Source organism: Halyomorpha halys, unplaced genomic scaffold (assembly GCF_000696795.3).
Source record: "Halyomorpha halys isolate HHAL.00 unplaced genomic scaffold, Hhal_1.1 Scaffold1782.1, whole genome shotgun sequence".
In the NCBI taxonomy this organism is placed as follows: Eukaryota; Metazoa; Arthropoda; class Insecta; order Hemiptera; family Pentatomidae; genus Halyomorpha; species Halyomorpha halys.
Window position 1 is genome coordinate 211979 of NW_027106235.1, and position 22637 is coordinate 234615.

A 22637-nucleotide genomic window follows, 5' to 3' on the forward strand; every position below is an offset into this window, starting at 1 on the left:
TATATATATATTGTAAATTATTCTGAATTTTGCACACAGTATTGGGAGTTTATTACATAATTTACTGATAAATATTCTCAATATACTTTTATATTGTTGTTAATCTCTTATTTTTTTTTCCATAAGAAGGAATTTTACCCTTTTTAAATTACATATGGTTAGTGATTAAATATACCTCATGGATATTGTACCTTCAAGTTATAATCAGAAAGAAATTCAATACAAAAACCATATTGAACTCATATTGAGGCCTGAAAAGAGGGCCAAAATTTCAGTTAACATTAAATAATATATTGTTATTGAGTTTTCATTTGGTCACTCCCTCCATTTACTAGATAAATATTCTTAAATAATTTATCTTTAAATTTCTTTATGGCTGGTTCTGTTTTTTATCATTCATCCTTTATCTTTAAAGTTTTTAAACTTAGTTATACAGATTTTTGAATGATTAAATTATTTAAAATGGCATTACTGAGGCTCATTTACCTCTTTGATCCAATCCATCTTCTATCAACGTGTGTACATTGCACTTGTGAGTGTGTTTTAATAAATACGTACAGCTTTTAATACAGGTATTTATTATTTATGAATTTCAATTTGGAGGATCATCCTATTGTTTTAAGTTCTGTTGAATTTGAATTTTATTGAACTCACATTAACTCTCTATCACTCTATAAACTTTAACTAGTAAACTTTTATTTAAAATGTTTAGTGTATAATGTTAGCACACAAGTATTATTCAAAATGTTCTTTATGTTTAAAAAAGGTTAATAACATGTCATATTTACTTGTAGGTTTCTCGAACCATATGGCAATGATTGGGCTTAGGTAGCCTTCTTGGTTTTTATATGGAAAATAGTAGCCTGGAAATCCCCTCCTGGGAATATATTGTATCGATCCAATATTTTCAACATCTGCTGGATTCTCTCCTTCACAAGACACCCATACTGTATTTAGCTAGCAAAATATCAAACAAAACAAAGCAGATAAATTTTTTGATACTGAAAATTATTTTATAATAATTATCAACTATTTAAAAAATGTTTATGTATCACACATTTTGGGTTGGTTATAAGTGCTTACTCTACTCAATTCTGTTGCATGACTTGATTTTTCTGCCTTGATATGATTTTTAAGATCTGTTGGCATGTTTTCTGGCAATTTCTCAGTGTCATTGTAGAACTCTGGCATCCAACCAAATATCTATAACATATAAAGGCAATTGACAATTATCGAACTGATAAGATTATATAATATTTGATTTCCTATTATCAAGACAATCTATTAAACATTATACTAAAGTTCATCTTATTATTTAAAGTAAGTCACAATAAGAATAATTTATGTAAATACAATAGTTTTTAAATAAAACGATCTGTCTTTTTTCCTAAGCTTAAATTTGACATCTAGAGCAAATGCCCTGTTCGTGGCACCATAGATCTGTTGTACTTATATTGTGAGCTTCAAAAATAGTAATCTTTTTTAGAACAATACCTTCAGATTTTACCTCTGATTTAAACTTCATAAAAATAACAGGGAACAAGAAAAAGGTAAAGATCGTTGAAAGCAGTAATTTGAAAGTAGAATAAATTTTCTCATGATATTTCTGTTTTTACAAGGGGAGACATTCTTCTTCTTTCTTGGGATCACTATTTACAAAACATAATTTATTTAAGTTCTCAAACTGTCACCACTATTGTATCAGTATTTAGTAATATCACATCACAAAATAAATTAACATTAACAATTAATACTCACAATATTAACAGAACGCAATTGACATGGTGGTAGTAGTATGGAAATGTGCTGTTATGTTAATAAAACCATACTTGTATCTGAGTGAGAAACTGGAGCACAAAAAATGTGTGCTTTTAAAAGCTGGTTGGTGAGACAACCCCGTCTATGTCCACCCTGTCCCCTCTTCACAACTTGACATAGCTCAGAGGGTTCATGGCCCAAGCGCTTTGTGTTGCATCTCTCAGAATACATTTATGTTAATTTACTCAATCTCGAATAAATAGTTTATATTTATTTTTACTACTACAAAGTAATTTTCTTATTCTTATGTAAAGCTAAGGGAACTACATGCTCATGTGTGCAAATGGCGAATCTGGCGAAAGAGAGCAACATTCAACTTTTTAGAAAAATTAAATTAGAAGATGGTCATAACAAGTTAAAAAATTTGGAGTCCCAAGAAAATAAATGAAGAATTTTGGAAAATGCTGAGGAATATTAAACTCTTCTCTTTCATATTTAACTATTTAACTTACTTGATAATAACAATAAAAAGTAAAATATTTATATTAACAAAACTTTGAGTTTCAAAAAACATTATATTACAATTGATATTTATTAACATATTGAAAAAGTGGATGGCCAAAGAGTAACATGCAATTGAATAGAAATGGTTTCTGATATTACCTTGTTGAGTTTGAGGAAAATACATGGAGCAGCATTATGGTAGTTGTAATTGTTTTCTTTAACACAAGGTGACCATGAACTGATGTCTACCTTACACACTTTATCTGGTGAATCAGGTGTGTCATTATAGTCACAATTTTGTTTTAATGCCTCGAATTGCGAATCTGGCTCTCGGTATGCTAGAATTAGCATATAAGGTTATTTTCAAGAAGACAAAATGTGAATATTTCGTGTGTATTGTTGGAATAAGTTAATCATGAAATATATACATCAACTGGTTTTTTGAATTTTTGGTGCATGACAGCTAACTTTGACCTGACATTTAAATAAATGTGTATAGATATGCCAACATCTTTGAGTAAATAAGTTTGAATATATAATTTGAAATGCATATCTTTTATTTAAAAAAGTGACTGAAAAAGTTCTAGAATAATTATCACCTCTCTTGTCATTATGTTCAGTAATCAAATTGTATATGCATTTGAAAAACATTCAAAGAATAAATTATAATTACATCAGATTCTCAGAACATACTGATTGTATGTGATTTTTGAGATAGGTACTAAAACCTCTAATTGAGTTTGATTGAAGAACTGCGAATCAATAGAGTTATAATAATTATTTTGAAGAAAATATAAAATGTATCACTTCATATTTTAGAAATATCAATTTATTTCTTAATAAATAAAATGAATTTACTAGTGAACGATTATAGTTTATTTGCCTTTTTGTTTGATTTGTGCCTTTTATGGACTCATAGGTGGATTTTGATTCCAGTTTCTTAGATTATAATTATAAATAATTGTGAAAACTCCTTTTGCACATTGCTCATTATTATGAGGTTTACAGGAAGGAGTTAAGGTATAAGTGTTAAAAAGGAATACTTAAGTATATGCTCATAATTATCAGTAAATAACATAGTAATTTAGAAATAAATGTTCAGCAACCATGTTTTCTAGGATCTCTTGAATGATAAGTATAAATATCTGCCATATTATTTTCTCAATATTGGAAAGGTTATTTTTGAAAACCTTTCTGTAGGAATGAGACAGTTTTTCATAAAGAATTGCTATGAGACCTTTCTTGAGAAATTTTACTTTTGGTTCATTGGTTCTATCTACCTTTGTATTCATTAATTAATCCTCTACTTGAAAGAAGTAGTAAGTAGAAGAGAGTGCTTTGATCAATACAATTCTTATGAAAACTAATATTTTTTTTATTAATTACTTTCCAAAAATTCGTTTTATTTCATGGAAACGGGATATTTTATGATTGATTTACTATAAAAGAAAAAAAAATCCTGGGCGATACGATTATATGTTTCTTATCTATGGAACACCTTTAATGAGAAACCAGGGGCCTCCTAAAACCGTAATTGGGATTGTGATCCCTGATTGTAAAGGCAGCGGTCCCAGTTCAAATCCGGCCTAAGAGGTCGATTTTAATTACGTGGTGGACCTACAGAATAGGGTGGTACTCTGTAAATAACTCCCCTTTCCCCATATGTGACCCTTAAATGCAATAACTATATGTTGATGGCATCATTCATAGTGCCTCTGCTCAGCTTTCGGTTATAAACTCGGCGATTATCTCGATAATGTTTGTTCCGTGGTAACTGGGATTCATTCGTTACCATCACAACTAGCAGGGTAGCAACTGAAATTATAGTGCTACCATGCAGAAGGATCTTGTGTGTTGTACTAGGCATGTTGTACCAGTTAGACAGTGAAACACACAATTCACTAGTTTCATGGGAGGTAGTATCCGTACTTTGTCGGATCTAAGCTCTGCCTGGTTTTGTTCGCAGCAAGAGTAACCAAAACATAATTTTCACAGGGCAGAGAGAAGGGCTCACCTTTCTATCTGGTGAATAACATAGCTAACCGAAAATGTCGATCTAACTTTAGTTTAAATAACTTAAATTTTTGAAATTTGAGACATAATAACAAAAGAGAGCATTAATATGTAATAGAAACAAATAAAAAAAGGAAGAGGAAGGAAGTCTGTATAGCAGAAGTCTAAGGGTATTGGAAAAATCTTCGGGAGATGTTACCAGAATTGGAAGTACCTGTGTCTTTCATTCACACCAAGAAGACGCCTTAAGTTTTCCTGATTATTTTTTTGTTGATCTCTTCCTTCTTTGGCGTTTTTGTCGATTCTTCATACTTTAAATAAATGACAAACTGCATATTATATGAAAAATACAGTTCATTTATTGGTGACATTCCGATTTAGAGTGCTCGTTGTGATTCTGGCTTACTTTTAATTAATTCATTTCAGAAAGACTTGGCTTGGTGCAATGAGCGCATACTTGATGCTATATCAGTAACCGCATACGCGACTCGATATTGAATACCGTTTTACATTTTAAAATAAAAATATTACAAATTGGCAGATTTACCCAGCAGGTATTATGAGTAGTTTCCCGGGTAAACAGAAGGGAAATAGTTCAGGAGAAACAAGGTAGAGCACTGTGAGCGACTGCGCTCAAATATCTGGGTTTTTAGCACGTAATGTTGTCTTAGTAAATAATATAAAACATCTCACTATTACTTTTTTTTCTAAAGTAGGGTTAGCTGTCTAATTTGACTGAACTAATTTGTTTCAACACATTGGTTGCAAATTTAATATACCGTAATTTTGTTAGTAATAATTTCTTTATTTATAAATGAAAAATGGATAAGGTATATCTTTTTTACCTCTTCCACTCTACCCCCCTCCCTCCCCTAAATCCGACACACAAATCCCTGAGACTTTTAAGGATATAATGTTCAGATAGTACTAAACAAGATAGGGAAGGTTCCTTCTTTATTTTTTAAATGTTTTTGTTTCCTACTATTTTAAAAAAATTTAATTTGATTGGATAATAGGTTTAATTAGAACTAAGGATTATTAAATTTCAAAGATAATGAAAAATAATTTTGTTAGAACCATTAAGATTTTCCTTTTTTTTCTCTTTTGTTTAATACTTAGCCATATCATTTCTGCTATTGTAACGCAAAAATGAATGATTATTAATTCTAATTAATTTGCATCTTATACATCGCATAATTTATATTTTAAGGGTACATCACTTACAGATTTAATCCAAGTTCCACATGAAAATTACTTTCAATCATAAACATCAATCTATTTATGTTATTTTAAATACATCTCACTTCAAATTTGTATTCAAAGAAATAATTTTTTTTTAATCATGATAAATATTTATAAATGGTAATTACTAACGTTTCAGGAAGTCATCCAATTTTGTCGTCCATGTTGCATAATTATTATCACTTATTTTATACCAGATAAGTGTACTTTCTACATGAGATTCTGGAGGCATTGGCCTGAACCCCAATCCTGAAATGATAAATTTGCCTTTAGTAAATTTTATACATTTTAATTTATTAATACCATAGAGTAAAACAATGAAAACTTATAAATAAAATAACTATTTTTAATTGTATACATATGGTGATTCTAAAAAAAAATTCATTTTCCGAGTTAGAATCGCGAGCGAATGGACCACCTTCAAAAACATAAAAATTTACAAGTAGCTTACTGGGATTATTAAGAACATAAAATATAACACAAATCATTGTTTTGGGGTCCAGCCCTCAAGTTACCAAATAGGTAGTGCAGTAGTATATCGAGGAACGCCTGGTTTTGACGAGTAGTGGAAATAGAAGCCGCTAAGGGGGGATAAGAATAGGAATAAATAGTGAAAAAACAACAGAAATAATCCAGAATTATCATCAAACATAAGTGTTCAAAATTGCTCCAGTGGTGGAAACATCAAAGCCCAATTGGTTAATTATTCAAATAAACAAAATTAAAGGTATTTTAGAGGAAGTTTTTTTGCTATTCGGCATTTGAGCCCCGTTAACCAATTTCAATGAACAACATGAAATTTAGCTGATATTAAAGAGACTTCATTGTACAGACTGTTTATACATAGCGAGTTTAGTTAAAATCCTCATGGTTCCTGCTTTCTTTTTTTACGGTTCTGCATCCCGGTTGTAGGTCTTGGCCTCCTCCAATCACCGCGATCTTGTGCTGCCGCCACTCAGTTCTTGTCTCCCAGGATATGGGGATACAGGTCTGCACGCATAGAAATGGCAGCCCTATTAGCAGACCAGAGTGCAAAGAGAGAGGGTGAATAGCCCCTTACTAGAAACAACAAATATCGTGAAACCTAGATTAGCCTCGGATGTGATTAGTCTTAAAAGGAAACGACCAGGCACCCCCATAGGTTTTTATGGACCTATGGGTTTTATCTTTGAATATTGGAACGTATCGCCACTTTATAGGTGGAGAGCATTAAAACTGCTTCGATGTCATAATGATAAATATAAAATTGACATGGGCGCCATCCAGAAGATCAGATGGATTGTTTAAATAATTGTTGCTCCACTCCATCTACTACAGCCGTCATGATAGTTTGCATCAAATCGGAACAGGATTCGTAGTAAAAGGCAAGTACAGGCATGTGATAATGTCAGATATCAACTTATCTTAAATACAGAATTTGGGGTTCGTTTTTGAGCTTAGCATTTCGCATACACAAAGTTCATTTTGCGAAATTTGGACTCAGGGTTGTTTAAAACGAGTGTATCCTTTAAAACTCAGTTTTGTATTTTTCACGTTCGTAATATTTTCACCTGACTGTATACTTCGTATGAAGATAAAAGAAAAAATATAAACTTATTCCTTTATAGATGGTTATAATAATAATCGAACATTTTAAGACCATAAAAAAAATTAGTAAAGAAAATAAGAATATTTTTTAATGGATATTACAAACAGGGATGAAAAGCACGATTGATAAGACATATCTATTTGAAGGAACAGCCCAGTATGACAAAACAATACCTTCAATATGTACTTGGGAATGAAAGGAATTCCCTTGACTAGACATTTGACTAAATCAACTAGACAAAAAAAAATACATTCATAGATTTTTTGTAGCAACACTTTCAGGAATATTTCTGTCGTACCTGTGATAAGATGATTAGGTAAAAACATCGGTTTGTTAAGGAAATGAAATTGAAAATTCAAAATCGCTAGGTGCCAACTAGATATCAACCCACAAAATTTCTAAAAATTATTACTATTTTTTCCCAGCTTGATGGGCATATCCACTTTTACATTTCCGAAAATGCAAATAAACATCATCTTAAGTAATGTGAAATGATGTTTGTAAAAAATAAACAATTTTAAATGGGTTAATTCATTACATTTATATGAACAATTGATATATTTAGTTGCTACAGTGTAGTATGTTTATTTTGTATATTACATATGGCATAATGAAATAGTAATTGATATGTTACCTGGGTTATCCCCAATCAATGAACTTTTAAGTTGCCACTTCGGTGCCCTAAAATCGAGGGTCTGGAAGAACAGGGCGAGGAGGGCCGAGAAAAAGCCCATAAGGCAAGCATAAAAACACACATAGAACAGAAGGATTTTGGCTGAAACATACAAATTCAATTATTAAAAAAACATAAATCAAATAATTTTTAAATGTTATTATTTAAATAATTAATTAATTCTAATACATCGGGAGAAAAACATTATACTAATTTTTCTATCAATCATCAAAAATTAATTGGTCATTCCTAAATTATGATTTTTTTTTTTCAAACTTTACTGTAATTCATTAATTTATATCAACATTGGTTTTTATATTGATAACTTCAAAAGATGGTAAGCGCGATTTAGGATCTTAAAGTCATCAGATTGTGTTTTGAGGGCGGCATATATTTCTGTATTTGTTTTAACAAAGTGTTGAATGTGGTTGGGTGGCCTGTTAAAAGCATGCTTTACGTGGCCAAACTGATTATTTATATGGAGGGGAAAACGTAATATATTTTTACAAGCAGATATTCAAACCGCTTTAAGTATGCCAGTGTATGGCTTTCTGATCACGGCTTTAAAATTTCAACAAGTAAAACAGTTGCTATTCCTTTTAGCAAAAGACAGCCGAATGTAATGTAATCACAATCTACCGGTTACTTTTACTCACACTGTCAGGTAGCTTGGATTAGCTTTCGATAGGGTTCTCAGTTGGGTTCCACATTTTAAGCAATTAAAAGCAAGTTGCCTTAACTCCCTTAATCTTTTGAAAATTATCGGTAACACCAGCTGGGGTAGCACACAGATCAAGTATGCTGAGCCTATACAGAACGCTGATGAGATCAATCTTAGATCAGGGTTGGAATGCCTACAACTCATCGAGTGCCACCATGAAAATGCTCTGTACAAAATGCGGGACTCCAGCCAACAACCTCATTTACCTTGCTAAAATACTCTCAGCTAGAAACCATCTTATGAATGAATTGTTTCCAAATAGACAGTATCTAAACCTGCAAAACACCGACTTAACAAAGGGAACATCATTTACCGTCAGGGTTTCTGATCAGTTTGAACATAGAAATACCTACTTTGTAAGAGACTGTAATCCCACCATCTTATCCTTGGAGACTTCCATTCCCTAAACTTTGTCTTTACTTTTAATGCTGAGTAGCCTTTTTATTCAAATTCAATTTTTCTTTATTTTTGAGTAAAAATAACACTCCGCCATATTGGTATAAATATGAGTTTCTTGGAATGCAAGACAAATTTGGTGACGCCGACTTCATTTATACTGCCGGCTCCAAGAACTCCTTAGGCGTTGGTGCCTCGATTGTGTGCAGTACTTATTCTCTCTGTCGCCAATATGTAGTAGCTATATATCTGAAATGGCTGCAAGCTACAAGAGCTTAAATGTTTTTCATCCCATAAAAAAATACAGGTCATCTGTGTAGATTCATTGTCATTCCTATGAGGTTTAAAAAATATTTACACAACAAACCCAGTGAATCAAAACATATATTATTAATTACAGTCCGCCATCGGAAACGGTATTTCAATGTTTTTCGCTGGTGGCTCAGGGAACTGCACAATAGCTGGTAACGAACCGGCTGATCGGGCAGCAAAGGTCGTGATTCCTGAAGGAATTCCAAATCACGGAGTGCCTGTCGATGACTTCATTGGCATCATTAAGTAAAGCATTAAGTTGAGATAGCAACAAATGTTATTGATAATAAAGTAAGGTAAATCAGAAGTGACGACTCCCCTTGGATATCATCTACGCAGAGAGGAGGTGATTTTGACGCGCCTTCGAATAAGTCATACGCGCCTGACCCAGGGTTACCTTACGACCCGCGATTCTCCACCTGTATGCTAGACTTGCGGAACGCGACATACCGTTAAACAAATTTCAACCGAATGCCGAGCTTACGATTTTCTCAAATCTTTATATGTATTACCAGCTGACCTCCATTCCATTTTGCAGAATAACAAACAGACTGTGGATAAACTTTTTGAGTTTTTCAATCATTCCAAACTTTATCATAAAAATTAATCAAATAATCAATAGTGATTATACATTTCGATTTGGAAATCAAGGCAATAATGACCCATAAGTGGTTGATGTCTTAAAATACTAAAAAAAGAAAATAAATAAATAAATAAGAAAAAAGCCATTAGCTATCATTTTTACAAATTTATAACGAGAATAATACATCTAAGGACAAATCGGATAAAATCATTTCTTCTATACAGATATTTTTAACTAACAATCCAAAATCTTAACATTTGGTTTAGGATTAAATAAAATGAAAACTTTAAGACGGTAATCCTCAAAACTGTCGCCAGTAGGCTGCATCCTAATACACACGTTTTTCCTTAGCGCATGATGATACACAAAAGTTACATTATGTGACATTTTAAAACATTTGTGGCTATGTTTTCCTGGTATGAGTTGGTTTTAAATGCATTTTTATGATTATTTCAATTTTTTTATTTTACTTATTCGTGATTTATAGGTTGAAAAAAATAATTGTTTCTAATTCTTGCATGTTAAATTTAATTCAATTAAAAACCTCATCATTTAACATGACTTTCTTGAAAATCAATTAACTACGAATGACCTTGAGATATTTGAGAACCTTTTCCCTTGCACACCATAACATTAGGTCCTTAGTGGAACGTTGGGATGAATTTAATTTATCAATCGATTCATTTACCTTCGATCTTATCATTTTAACTGAATTAAATGAGGATTTAGTTGATTTATATAATAAAGATTCATATTTATATTATAATGATTCATTCTCGACAAAATCATTATATATTGACTCTGTTCATCGTGAAATTTTTAGTTTTACTGTGAATTCAAATTTAAATTTTACTAACCTTAATATTTCTGACATGGAGATTACTATTTTAGTCATACATAGGTCACCTCGGACCGATAATAAACATTTTATCCAAGAGTTTATTGAATTAATGAATAAAATGCGGAATGGTGATAACCTCAAAATTATCGGTGATATTAATTTAACACAGAAAAAGGTAGTAAAACTAACATAACAGATTACGTTAATATAGTAAGTAGCAATGAACTTGAACAAGGTGTTAAAAATTACCTTTCAATCTTCATAAGAGATGTTTTGACACAATCATATATAGACCATTTACATTATAAATTTATCACACTGTTCAATAATGTTCATACGTACATAATTAAACAAAAAATATCGAATCATTATATTATTCCAATGAAAGCTACAACTGATAAGGAAATTGATAACTCCACCAAAACTAAAAAAAAAATATGATTAGCAAAAAATAATGAACAATATTAAAGATAAGACACTGTATTTCCAATTTTAAAAAAAATCACAGAATTTTTAATTTCAATTTTGGTCAATCTTCAAAAGAGTTTTTTGTAGGTAATCCGAAAGATTAAGAAAGAAATATTTCAAACAAACCCTTGTTCGATTCATCTTTAAAATGTTCAATGGAAGATAGAGACATATTTTTTGACTAATACAAATCTAATCGGAATAATCATCGCTATCATAATAAATATAAATCCTTATGAAATATAGTTACCAAAAGAATGGGACAGAAAAATAAATAATATTTCTCCTAACTTGTCAAATATAATAACAATATTACAAAATAAAAAATGGGATGTTGTTAATAAACAGCTCAATAAAAATAAAAAATCGCCAGACTCTTTAGCCATAAATGAATAACAATCAAATTTTCTAAATATTTCGATTTTATATTCGACTAAGGCAATTGCACAAAAATAGAATAAGAAATTATTATCTCATTGCATTTCTCAGATCTTTTGAGATCAACCCTCTTTTTGATATATCTTATACAACTGAGTATGATGTGAAACAAATTATTTTATTTCTTAGTGAAAAAAATCCGCTAGATTTGAGGAGTTAAGAGGTTTGAGTGAATAATTATGTCGTGAGGTCTTATACCATCCTCACGTCGTAATTATTCACTCAAACCTCTTAACTCCTCTATTAAAGTAATTGATTAATCCCATAATTAAATGAGGATTATACCATGACACACTAAAAATCTCAATCATCAGACCAATCCATAAAAAGGCAGAAAAAATCACTAAGGCAATTACAGACCTACCTCAATCCTACCATCGGTAAATAAAATTATAGAAAAATATATAACCAATCATTTAAACATTTTTTTGGAAAATACAAAATAATTAATTGACATTAGTGTGATTTTCAAAAAGGCAAAGGTACTGCTGTAACTGCTATATAATTTGCAAAGTTGTTGATATGTTCTAAGTGTTTGATATGCTTATACGAGTATGAAATTTGGTTGTGATCAGTAATACATGAAAACTTTATCAAGAGTATGAAGAAACACATGATTCTCTGATTCAGCCTAGAGGGATTTTAAAAGCTCCTTTGAGAGCAGGAAAGTTTAAACTAGAAAACAGTCTTAGTGGTTACTCTGATATAAAAACTAATGTACCGCATGGTAGTATTTTAGGTCCTGTGTGTTAATATCTACACAAATGACATTCAAAAAGTGATTACAAGTGACAATGAATACTTCTTTGCCGACGATTCTCTTTTTATTATTTACCACGAAATGAAATGAAATAGCCTTTTATCTATGCAATAAATTAAAATCATAAAAAATACAATATAAACATTTAAAGAAGATAGAGACAAAAAAAAATATGTATAATAGTTGACAAAACATTAAAAATTTTCTTCCCATTTTTTGTATCCTTTCCTGCATATCCCTTTCCTTTCGGGAGTAACAGTCAGCACTGCCCGGGGTGACCAGCCCTATTGGGAGGCGAGTTCTTTCCATTTCTCCTTCCAGACATCCGTCATCCCTAGCAGCTCTCCATCAGAGGGGTCCTGCCATCCTCTTGAACATATCGATCCATCTTTTCTTTTGACGTCCTCTTCTTCTTCGAAGGTCGTATGGAGTCCATTCTGTGGAAATTTTTGACAATTTGTCATCTTCGCACTGAAGTTAGATGCCCAGCCCACTTACATTTGCTTAATCTTGTCATCTTCAGTGTGTCAGTGAGTCCTGTTTCTTTCTGGATCCAAGGATTTTTTATTCTATCTCTTTTCCTCACATTCACAATGCTTCTTCCAATATTATTTTGCCACACCTGTAATTTCCTCTCGTCAGCTATAGTCAGTGACCACTCTTGGCATCCATAAGTGACCACTGGGCTAATGCAGCTATCGAAGACCTGGCTTTTAAGGGCAATACTTGTTTTTCCCTTCATTATATGCCTGATAATGTACCATAAAAGCTACTAAATATCTTTAGGAAAATCTCAAAATTACTATTCTAATTTTCTAAATTGTCTCTCTAATAATTAACTCTAATGACCGTTATTCAAAAGCAAATACTGAGCCCTAGACCCTTCATGGGTTGTAGAGGTGCATATTTTGATTTTAATTTTTATTGAATTTATTGCAACAAGTATCAAGTGTCAAGTGTAACTAAGGTCGGAGATAAATGCCAACTGCATTAATAAAAATTATTCTAATTAATTAAGGGAGAAGACTCAGTAAAGTATATATAATATATTTCATGTATTATCTATACTTCGTACCCTTCATTAAAATAGAATTAGTAATTTTAATGAAGGATACAAACAAATCTGCTGGATTAAGAAGTATCTTTTACATCCAGATTCGAGAAATTTCAGTTTAGAAATAGTAATCACTAAATTTAATGATAATTAGAAGAGCAGATGGACTAAAAAGAGAGTCTACTAATTACATGTGCCACTTCCTTACTGTTTTGATCGATCCCTTTTTGGTTCCTCGTCCCTTATTTTATTTTCTAAAAAGTGCATTTCCTGAAAATTATCTTTTTTTCCAAAAAAAAAAATCTTTTGAGTATAATTACTTATATTCTAGGTTAATAATTTGTCCTTTGAGAATACAACCTACGGCGAGAGCTGTTTTTAAAATATATGCGTACCCAGGCAATTATATCACCTTATGGTAAGAAAATAGTAGATTCCATTGAGGACCAGAAAGACAACTCGGTGCAAAGTTTTTTGAAAAGTTCTGAAAATTCACCAATTAATGTTTTTTTTAGTTGCTAATTACTAGTCCAATTTTCAAGTTTGTGAACTCTAGTTTTCTGTATAAATTTAAAAAAATATCCTTATCGTTATATTATAAGAATAATTATTAGATAATTCTTTTTTTATTTTTACTCTCATAGTATGACACATTGCATTTTAAAGCAAAATCATCCATAAATAAATTACGTAAGAATGAATTTCTAACATTTTTGCTTAGAAGCCATATATTTTTATATTTATCGATCTATACTGTATTGGAAAAGAGAAAAAGACCAACAATTAATTTGGTGCTTATAATTTCCTTTTGTTCAGCAACTTCGATTAGAAATAGCGAGTCGAAACTATGAAACGGAACGTAGTCCGTAGAGCTAGACCGTAGTAGTAGTTTCGGTGTTAGAGCTCACTAATTGGTTTTTTTTTTTATTACCCCCTTTCTGGTCATTTCTGACATATGGGGTGAGTGATCCACACGGTACCACTCTATTCTAACCATAGTGGGGCGGTCAAGGTTTCATTTCGTGGGGCCGTCACAGAAATAAAAGTCAACCACCACATTCGAACCGGCGCCTCTGCTATCATGAGCCAGTAATGTGGCGGTTTAAACTCGCTCGGCTACAAACAGCCCACAAACTCGTAATCAGCAAAAAACGAACAAGAGCAATTTTCAGGTCTATCCTACAACTTTTGAGACCTCTTTTTGGGCTCCATGTGATTGGACTACATACTTTCCACCGAGATTCGTTTCTGGTTCTGATATGACATAGCCGTGAATTTCTACCCCCTACATACTTTCTCAATATCCACCCCTATCTCATTGACAGATTACTCAAAGTAAATCACAATAGGGCTTATTCATCCCACTTTTCTTAGTCTACTGGTGTACCTCAGGGTAGTATCCTTTACATGCTTTATACACTTGACATCTCTAGCCATTCTAATACTGTTCTCATTAAGCATGCCGATAATCACTGTGTGCTATCAGTGAATAATGACCTATCCATTGTGCCCAAACCCTCAAATCTCACGTCACAACACTTGAGAATGGTCATTGTGGATTTATAATAAATCCTATCAAATCGTCTTTTTCCTTCGTCATAAACCCGCGACTTCCTGCCCCACACCTAGGATAACATCTGGACAAATGAATAACTTGAAATCTCCATACAAGACTGAAAAGATAGGAAACCATTCGTCAATTCCGACTGTTACAACTCTCATTAAACAAATGGTCTGAACTTGCTAATTATTACAAAAGGCTCAGGCCTGTTAGGACGTAGGGAGTTAAGCTTTGAGGCACAAAACCGTCGAATTCCTCTTGTATCCAGTCCTTAAAATCAAAAATCTTTAATGCTCCTTACTTAGTCACAAATAAAATCATCCTTAAAGACCTTAATGTTCCATATGTAGCCGATCTAGTCCGAACGAGATATCAAACCTTCCATTCTGAGTTCCCTAAACACCCAAATCAACAAGTTTTTAACTTTCGTTCCTCTTCTATTCCTGACAATCCTACTGAGCGACTTAAAAAAAGATGGCCTCGAGACTGTGCATGGCCATTGTAATACTAATATCACATTTATTATTAGTATTTTTATGTAATATAGCTGTAAATATCAAGAAAAAAAGGGGGGGTAATCAAATTATGATTACAAATGGAAAGAGCACCGAAACTATACCTTTTTAGTTAAGTTCACTAACTATTCCTATTTAGAATAACATCTAGCTAATATATTTTTTAAGTTTTTCAATAGCTTGAATTATTTTTAAAAATTACGTAATATTTTTTTTTCATTCAGATCTTGCGACACTCCCTTATTTATATAGGCGCTATTTACGCCTACAAAAAAAGTTCAACCATTAACAGTAGTCTGCATACCCAAAAAAAAAAAAAAAAATTTCTTAGAGTACACTAAGTGTTTATTTTCTAAACCTAACGCGCACTTTCTGCTAGGAGAAAATACAACTTTTTACGCAGACTATACAACTGGCTCAGGAAATAGTCTTAAGAAGTCCGTATTCAACTATTTCAGCTGCACGGCACCGGAAGCTTATATTGCTCAAGAAACACCGCACTTTATCGCAAAACTTATTATTTTTCAAGTTGATTAAATTTGCTAAACTTGAGTCCTAGCAGAGCTCTGTACGTTCTTTTTTGTCCAAAAACCAATCTATTAACATTATTTTGCATAATATCATGTAAACTACTATGTTTAGGAAGATGATCATTATATACGAGTATCGTATATAATCGTATCGTCTTATATGTATCGTACTACTTTATGGATCATTTAATTGGCTTCAATGTGAGCCGTAACTCGCTCATTACGATCAATACAGAAAATCACTAATCTTAAGTAATTACCTACTCAATAGAAATTTCCAGAACAGATTATTTCCAGAAAATATTGTTTTAACGGAAGAGAATCAGAGCACATAAACAAAATAAAGAATACAAATATATAAAAACAGTGAAGTAGCTATAATGACCTACGTACTTTGCTGACTTTTTTTTATCTTTTATAAGAAATTTAATCATATTTTAAATGTCTACTAAAAAAATTATAATATTCACTTTCTTTTAATTTCCTTTATTTTTTTAAAAAATATATATTTTCTATTTAAGACTTTGTAATAGTGGCTGAAAACCACTCTATAATTTTTTCAATCTTCATAAATGGCCGATATAAGTAAAGGCGAATGAAACAAGTAATTGGACACAATTTTTAAATAATAACGGAGATAACAATCATTATTTTTCGTCATTAACTGTGTAGATCTTCAAAATGACGGGTTACATATTGGATTACATATTGGTTTGGATGGAATATTGCGAAAGAAATGGTGTACCGAAGGAAATTGAAAATAATGTTTGAGGATTATTTAGCAAATTTAGAAAAATTTGTTCATTTGTGTAGTATTTATATACAAGTAAAAACACCCTGATACACCCTCAATTCTTTACCGGCAAACTCTTCGTTATTAAGGCCTAAAATTTTTAAGCTTCCTTAAATTCCCTCCCACCCTCAAAAAGAGAATTGTCCCTTTTTTTGTGGCCGCTTCTACTATAGGCCCAGTTCATATACCCAGCAATGTTTTTGTCGGCATTTTGGAATTGACTAATTAAGATCTGTTGATTGTTCATAACTGGGTCATGACAGTCGGAGGTGCTCTATCTGTATAATTAACGTATTGTTAATTTTCTCACCGTCTCTAGTTCTACTCCACCTAACTGAGGAATTTCCATTGGAATTGAGTACTTTTGTAATCAGTTTTTAATAGTCATTCCAAATTTTGGACTAATTCGTATACGGTACTTTTCTGATACGGTATGCCCTGAAGGCGAAAATCGCGAAAAACCACACAAAGTTGTTTTTACAGTTTAGAATTTTTGTGAGCCAATGGTACAGAAAAAATAATTAATTTTTCATAACCATATGTCATCCTAATTTCAGTTTCTTCGACTAGTCGAAGAGACTAAAATAGTTTACACAGTAATGACCTCTCTATAAATAAATGCCTCACGACCTTCTCTTAAAAGCAATTTAATTACAAAACTATTTAGTTCTTAGGATTTATTTGAGTGTCTGTGCCTTCCTGAATAGTTTAGTGTACCTTTTCGGTACCTGTCGATTTTCTAATTACATATTTAACACAGGTTAAAGTGAATCGCCGTGTTATAAACCCAAACGAACCTCAAACTTGGTGGAACAATTATTACAGATTCGAACTAACGTTATGGACGACATGCACCCTTGATTAGAATGACTTAACTTCATTGGTATTCCCTGCTCAAATAATTATAATTGGCGCGACAGACCATGGAAGTGCAAGGCCTCCCGCATGTACTTAAGAAATACATCGCGCGTTTCGTGACGTGGTTTTCTTAGGGTGGGTCACTCCCACGCCTATTTTTTTTTAGTGCCACCCATTGGCTAACGGGCCACGCAAATGCACGGAGGGGGGAGCTGTTTGAGTGAGTATATTATATAATTTTATACTAGCACAAATCCTGGGTGGGGCCGGAGACTCGAACTCGCAAGCTTTGGGTTGACAGACAAGCGCGTTACCACGCTGCTACCGTCATCCCCGTGTTAAAATAATACTGTTATTATATTAAGTATCCTGATACAATAATATTAAAATTTACTAAAACAGATAAAATCAAATCAATATAATTTTAAAAAATCATAAAATACAATATACAGTTCGATTGTTTATTGAAATAATAAAAAATCAATTGTCAGTATTATTTTTAGATCTTCTAGAATTTTAAAAACCAATCTCAGGATAAACAAATTTAATGCGACTTCTGCCGCTTATCTGCTATAATTATTGATAACAGCGGCTTCTGTTTGGTTTCAACCAGACGTTGCATTCAAATCCAAACTAGTTCCTTGAGCTATATTGATTAGTGGCACGGTCGAAAAAGTTTTATTACACGAATATGTAGTGGAAAACTAAGATAATAACTTGATGGCTTTATGACTAAAAGTTGGGTAGGATCGCTTAAGGTGAGATACTTTGGGTTTGAAAATTAAACAATCTCGTTTTTATAATATATATACATTTTTAAAATATCAACATATATTTCCAGATACATATTTTATCAAATATCGTTTTATAGTTTAATTTTTTTTTCTGTTTTCAAGAAGTTTATAGAATGACGTGCTATTTTTTTTTTCTTTAATGGCACTATGATTTTTTTAGAGTTATGAGGTAGCACAGCAACGATATTCTTTTTGGAGTCGGTACAAAACTGTGAATATTTATTTAAGTCTCGGCACTAGATTGTTAAAGATAGATTGATAAGGTCTTACTTCCATTGATATATATTTGACATAACTGATAGGCTAAAGTATTGTGAACGTGAACAATTTTGAATCTGTTTTTTTTAAAAAAAAACAACTTTAATGTCTCCTGAACCAAAAAGTCGCGCTAAGTGGTCTCCGTGCCTGTGTGTATGTGGCCAGTTTAACTCGACAGGATATATCATAGGGATTTGAAATACCGTATTTAAGGTTGTCATATACCTTGGATGTGATTGAAACAGTTCGGTTAAAATCGGCTTCCGTCAGTCTGCTGGTGCACCTCAGGGTAGTATCCTTGGTCCTATCCTTAATACAGTTTTCACAGCTGACATCCTAACACTATCCTCACCACGTATGCCGATGACACATGTCTATTATCAGTGAACAATGATCCTTACATTGTATCCCAAACCCTCCAATCCCACATCACCAATTCCAATAAATCCCACCATAAATCACATTTACCCTTCGACGTAAGCCCATGACCTCTTGCTCTACACTATCCTTTAATAATACCCCACTTATTCCTGTCGAACAGATCCGTTACTTAGTACTACATCTCGACAAACGACTGACATGGAATCCTCATACAAGACTAAAAAGACAAGAAACTGCTCGTAGGTTCCGACAATTGCAACATTTACTAGACAAACGGTCTAAATTGCCAATCCATTACAAAAGACTGATCTACATGACTATTATAAGGCCTATCTGGACATACGGAGTTGAGCTTTGGGGCTCCACTAAACCATCAAATTCCTCCAGAATCCAATCCTTACAGTCCAAAATCCTTCGTAAAATCCTTAATGCTCCTTACTTTGTCACAAATCAAGTCATCCATCAGGACCTCAATTTCCATATGTTGCCGATTTGACCAGAACCAGATACCGTTCCTTCCATGATAAACTTCTCAACCACCCAAATCCACTTGTTTCTAACCTGGCTTCTCCTTCATTACCTAATAATCCTCCTAGGCGTCTGAAAAGAAGATGGCCTCGAGATCTTCTTCTCTAGAAATGTTATTGAGTTCTATCAGTGGGTAGATTCTACACATGTTTGTATCATGTCACTATGTCACCTACAGCAAATTTACTTGTTGTATATATGTGTATACAGTTGTATATAACAATAAATAAATTATTTTAAAAAAAATCGGCTTATCGTAAGTACCACTTATACCATCTATTTTAGATTTGTTTTACTGTTTCCTCGAAAACTACTCAAACGCTTTTTATTAAATTCGTTTAATCAAAGTAAAATTAAATGGTTTTTAATATTGCTATGTTTTTATTCTGATTGAAAGGGTCCTACTAATACTTCAAATGCTATTTTTTCAAACTGGCTCCCTTTAAAATACTATCAATTTTGTTTATTTCATGTAATGAGCTGAGAGCTTGTTATATGATTTGAGGGAATTTCGTATGAAATTGACTATGAACTAATTGGACTATGAACTAATTGGACGTAACTGAATTGGACTATGAACTAACTGGTGGGTGCCTACGCAGAATGCTTTTTCCATTTTTTCAGTCTGATACGTTTCCTCATGCTTCCACGGTATAGTACGTGTAAGGAAGGTATTTGTCGAGTGAAGTCCAATACTTACAGTATAATGGTGGTCTTCAATACTTTCATCAATATTTTTGGCCAGTAAATATTGACTGGGTAAGGGCATAAGTTGCAAATCTTTACTAATTTTTCACCAGGTGAAAATAATTTAAAATTGTATTTATTATATGAGTAACGAAGTAAGATCCGTTAAATAATGGTTTATTGGTAATCATAATTTACTTCATTTGACTTTTTTTTTTAACTGTCAAAATTTAATCTAATACTCTTCATGCAAATGACAAATACGTTCGGAATGTTTCATATCCCCATTTCACAATTTTTCAACACATACCAGCTAGAAGAATTGTAGAATCGATCGTTAACATTCGGGCATACATCGAAACCAAAGTTTAAATACTCTTTAATTTATTAAATTGTGGGTGTATCTTAATTTTTTTTTTCTGTGGACTAGTCAAATTATCAATCCTTTGTTTCTATTTAACACGATGCAGTCGTTCTTCACTGTTTTAACTTTTTTATCTCCACCGTTCTTTGTTTTAGAATTGTTGATTTTGAAAAACAATAAAATGTTTTGTTGTTTGCTTGGCATTTTATATTTTCTTTAAGTTACATTTTCCCTACTTTATGCAGATATAAATTTCATAGAAAATACTGTTTTATCAGTGAAAGTAAAAAATACTATTAATACTTTTAATTACAAAGTATTCAGAAAAAAAACTTGTTAAAATAAAAAATTCATGGCCGGAGAGCGAGATAAATAAAATTTAGAGAGAAACTGGTGTTTCTTGCTGAAAAAACTGTCTCGGTTCCACTTCATGTATTAAGTTTTTTTCTTATAATTTAATGTCAACGAAACAATTAACGACAACTGAATATAATAGTGTCTTTCATTTCAGGAAATTACAGAGTAATTCACTGTGAAGACTTGCAGCTGCACGGGTTCCTTGAGATATTCATTACTATAATTTTAATTTGAGAATTTCGAAATGGATGCTAATTATTTATAACTTCAGAACATTTGCGTGGACCACCCAAAAATCTTGGACCAGCCAGCGGTTGAGAGACTATAATCTTGGACCAGCCAGCGATTGAGAGAGAATAATCTTGGACCAGCTAGCGGTCGAGAGACTATAATCTAGATGATACTAAATGAGACGTTACTGACCGACCGTATTGTACAGTACTAATGGCTCACAAGAAAAAAAATTAAATCCTCGATAGGGTTATGAACATCGTTGGTAAAAGTTTAATGACACTATGTACCATAAAAGTATTTGTTTATAAAGTTAAAGTTTCTTAAAAGTTGAGTGAGGAAGAAATGTTTCAGTGCCCAAGTGCCTCAGCAAATGGTGGAGAGGAATTCACTTTATCGATGATTATATTAATGAAGCTCGTTAATAAGCGAAATGTATATATAAAGTGGCTTGTTCTCCATCATTTGTAGCCATGGGCGTACCAAGAGGGGGAGGAGGAGGGGCAGCTCCCCCCCCCCCTAGTAGTGGAAAAATTAGTAATTTAATAATAAATATATTTTTTTCAAGCAAATACTAATTGTAATAACTACTAAAGCACTGCTCTAATTATATATAATGTTCTCCAAATTTCGGTTTTATTCTGCTTTTCCATGCTGAAATGTTATAACCTGATTGACTATCGCTTGTCCTCCTAGTTTTGATGCGCCTCGAGGTCCGCCCTCGTTTGTAGATGCATTATTCCATAAAATATTTCGGGTACTATATGCATCTTCGAATCATGGTTTGTGATAAAAATTTGTACATTGACGTTTATATAACGCCAATATGTCATTTTAATGTTATTTGTAAATTTGTACGTTTAATGTTATGTTATGAACAATGAGCAATTTATTTATGCAATGATATTAGATCTGCTTAGGGCAAATAAGCTAATTTCGTTTATTTTTTTCTTTGGTTAGGACCTTTATCGCTTAAATTCTATTTAAAATAGATTATTCCTTCTTTGTAAAGCGATTGTAGAGATGATGGGCCAGTAATTAGTAACTAACAACAAGGGTAGTTATTTATTACTGTTTAAGTTATTTAAAATGAGCATGACATTGTAATGAATCTATAACAATTAGCAAGTACTTTCGTAGGCGCATTTTAAGTTACGTAGATAGCTCATGCATATGAGTATAATATAATTGGAGTATGTAATAAAAATGTTTTTGCACTTTATTATTCGCTTTGTGTGAACATACTTTAAATGGGGTTTATAAATATTTCATAGAAGTTCGTTAGAGGAATATCTACTGTTTATGGCAGGCAGATTACTGTAATAATCATATCAGCGATTTGCTATGATTATTATGGCAATCTTATTGTTGCAATATTTTGGCATAAACGTTTTGTACCCGTCGTTATCTGGTTCAATTCTTTCCCCGA

The 22637-nt window shown here is 32.2% G+C and overlaps 1 protein-coding gene across 1 annotated transcript in view; it reads right to left on the minus strand.

The window, feature by feature from the left end:
• Positions 1–788: 788 nt before the first annotated feature.
• Positions 789–22637, minus strand: part of nrv3 (nervana 3) — a gene marked incomplete at its 3' end in the record, with an annotated part of 35877 nt that continues 14028 nt past the window's right edge. The window contains 5 exon segments of the mRNA XM_067044614.1: positions 789–957; positions 1084–1203; positions 2422–2600; positions 5650–5766; positions 7740–7880. Coding sequence (XP_066900715.1) covers positions 789–957; positions 1084–1203; positions 2422–2600; positions 5650–5766; positions 7740–7880 — 726 coding nt within the window.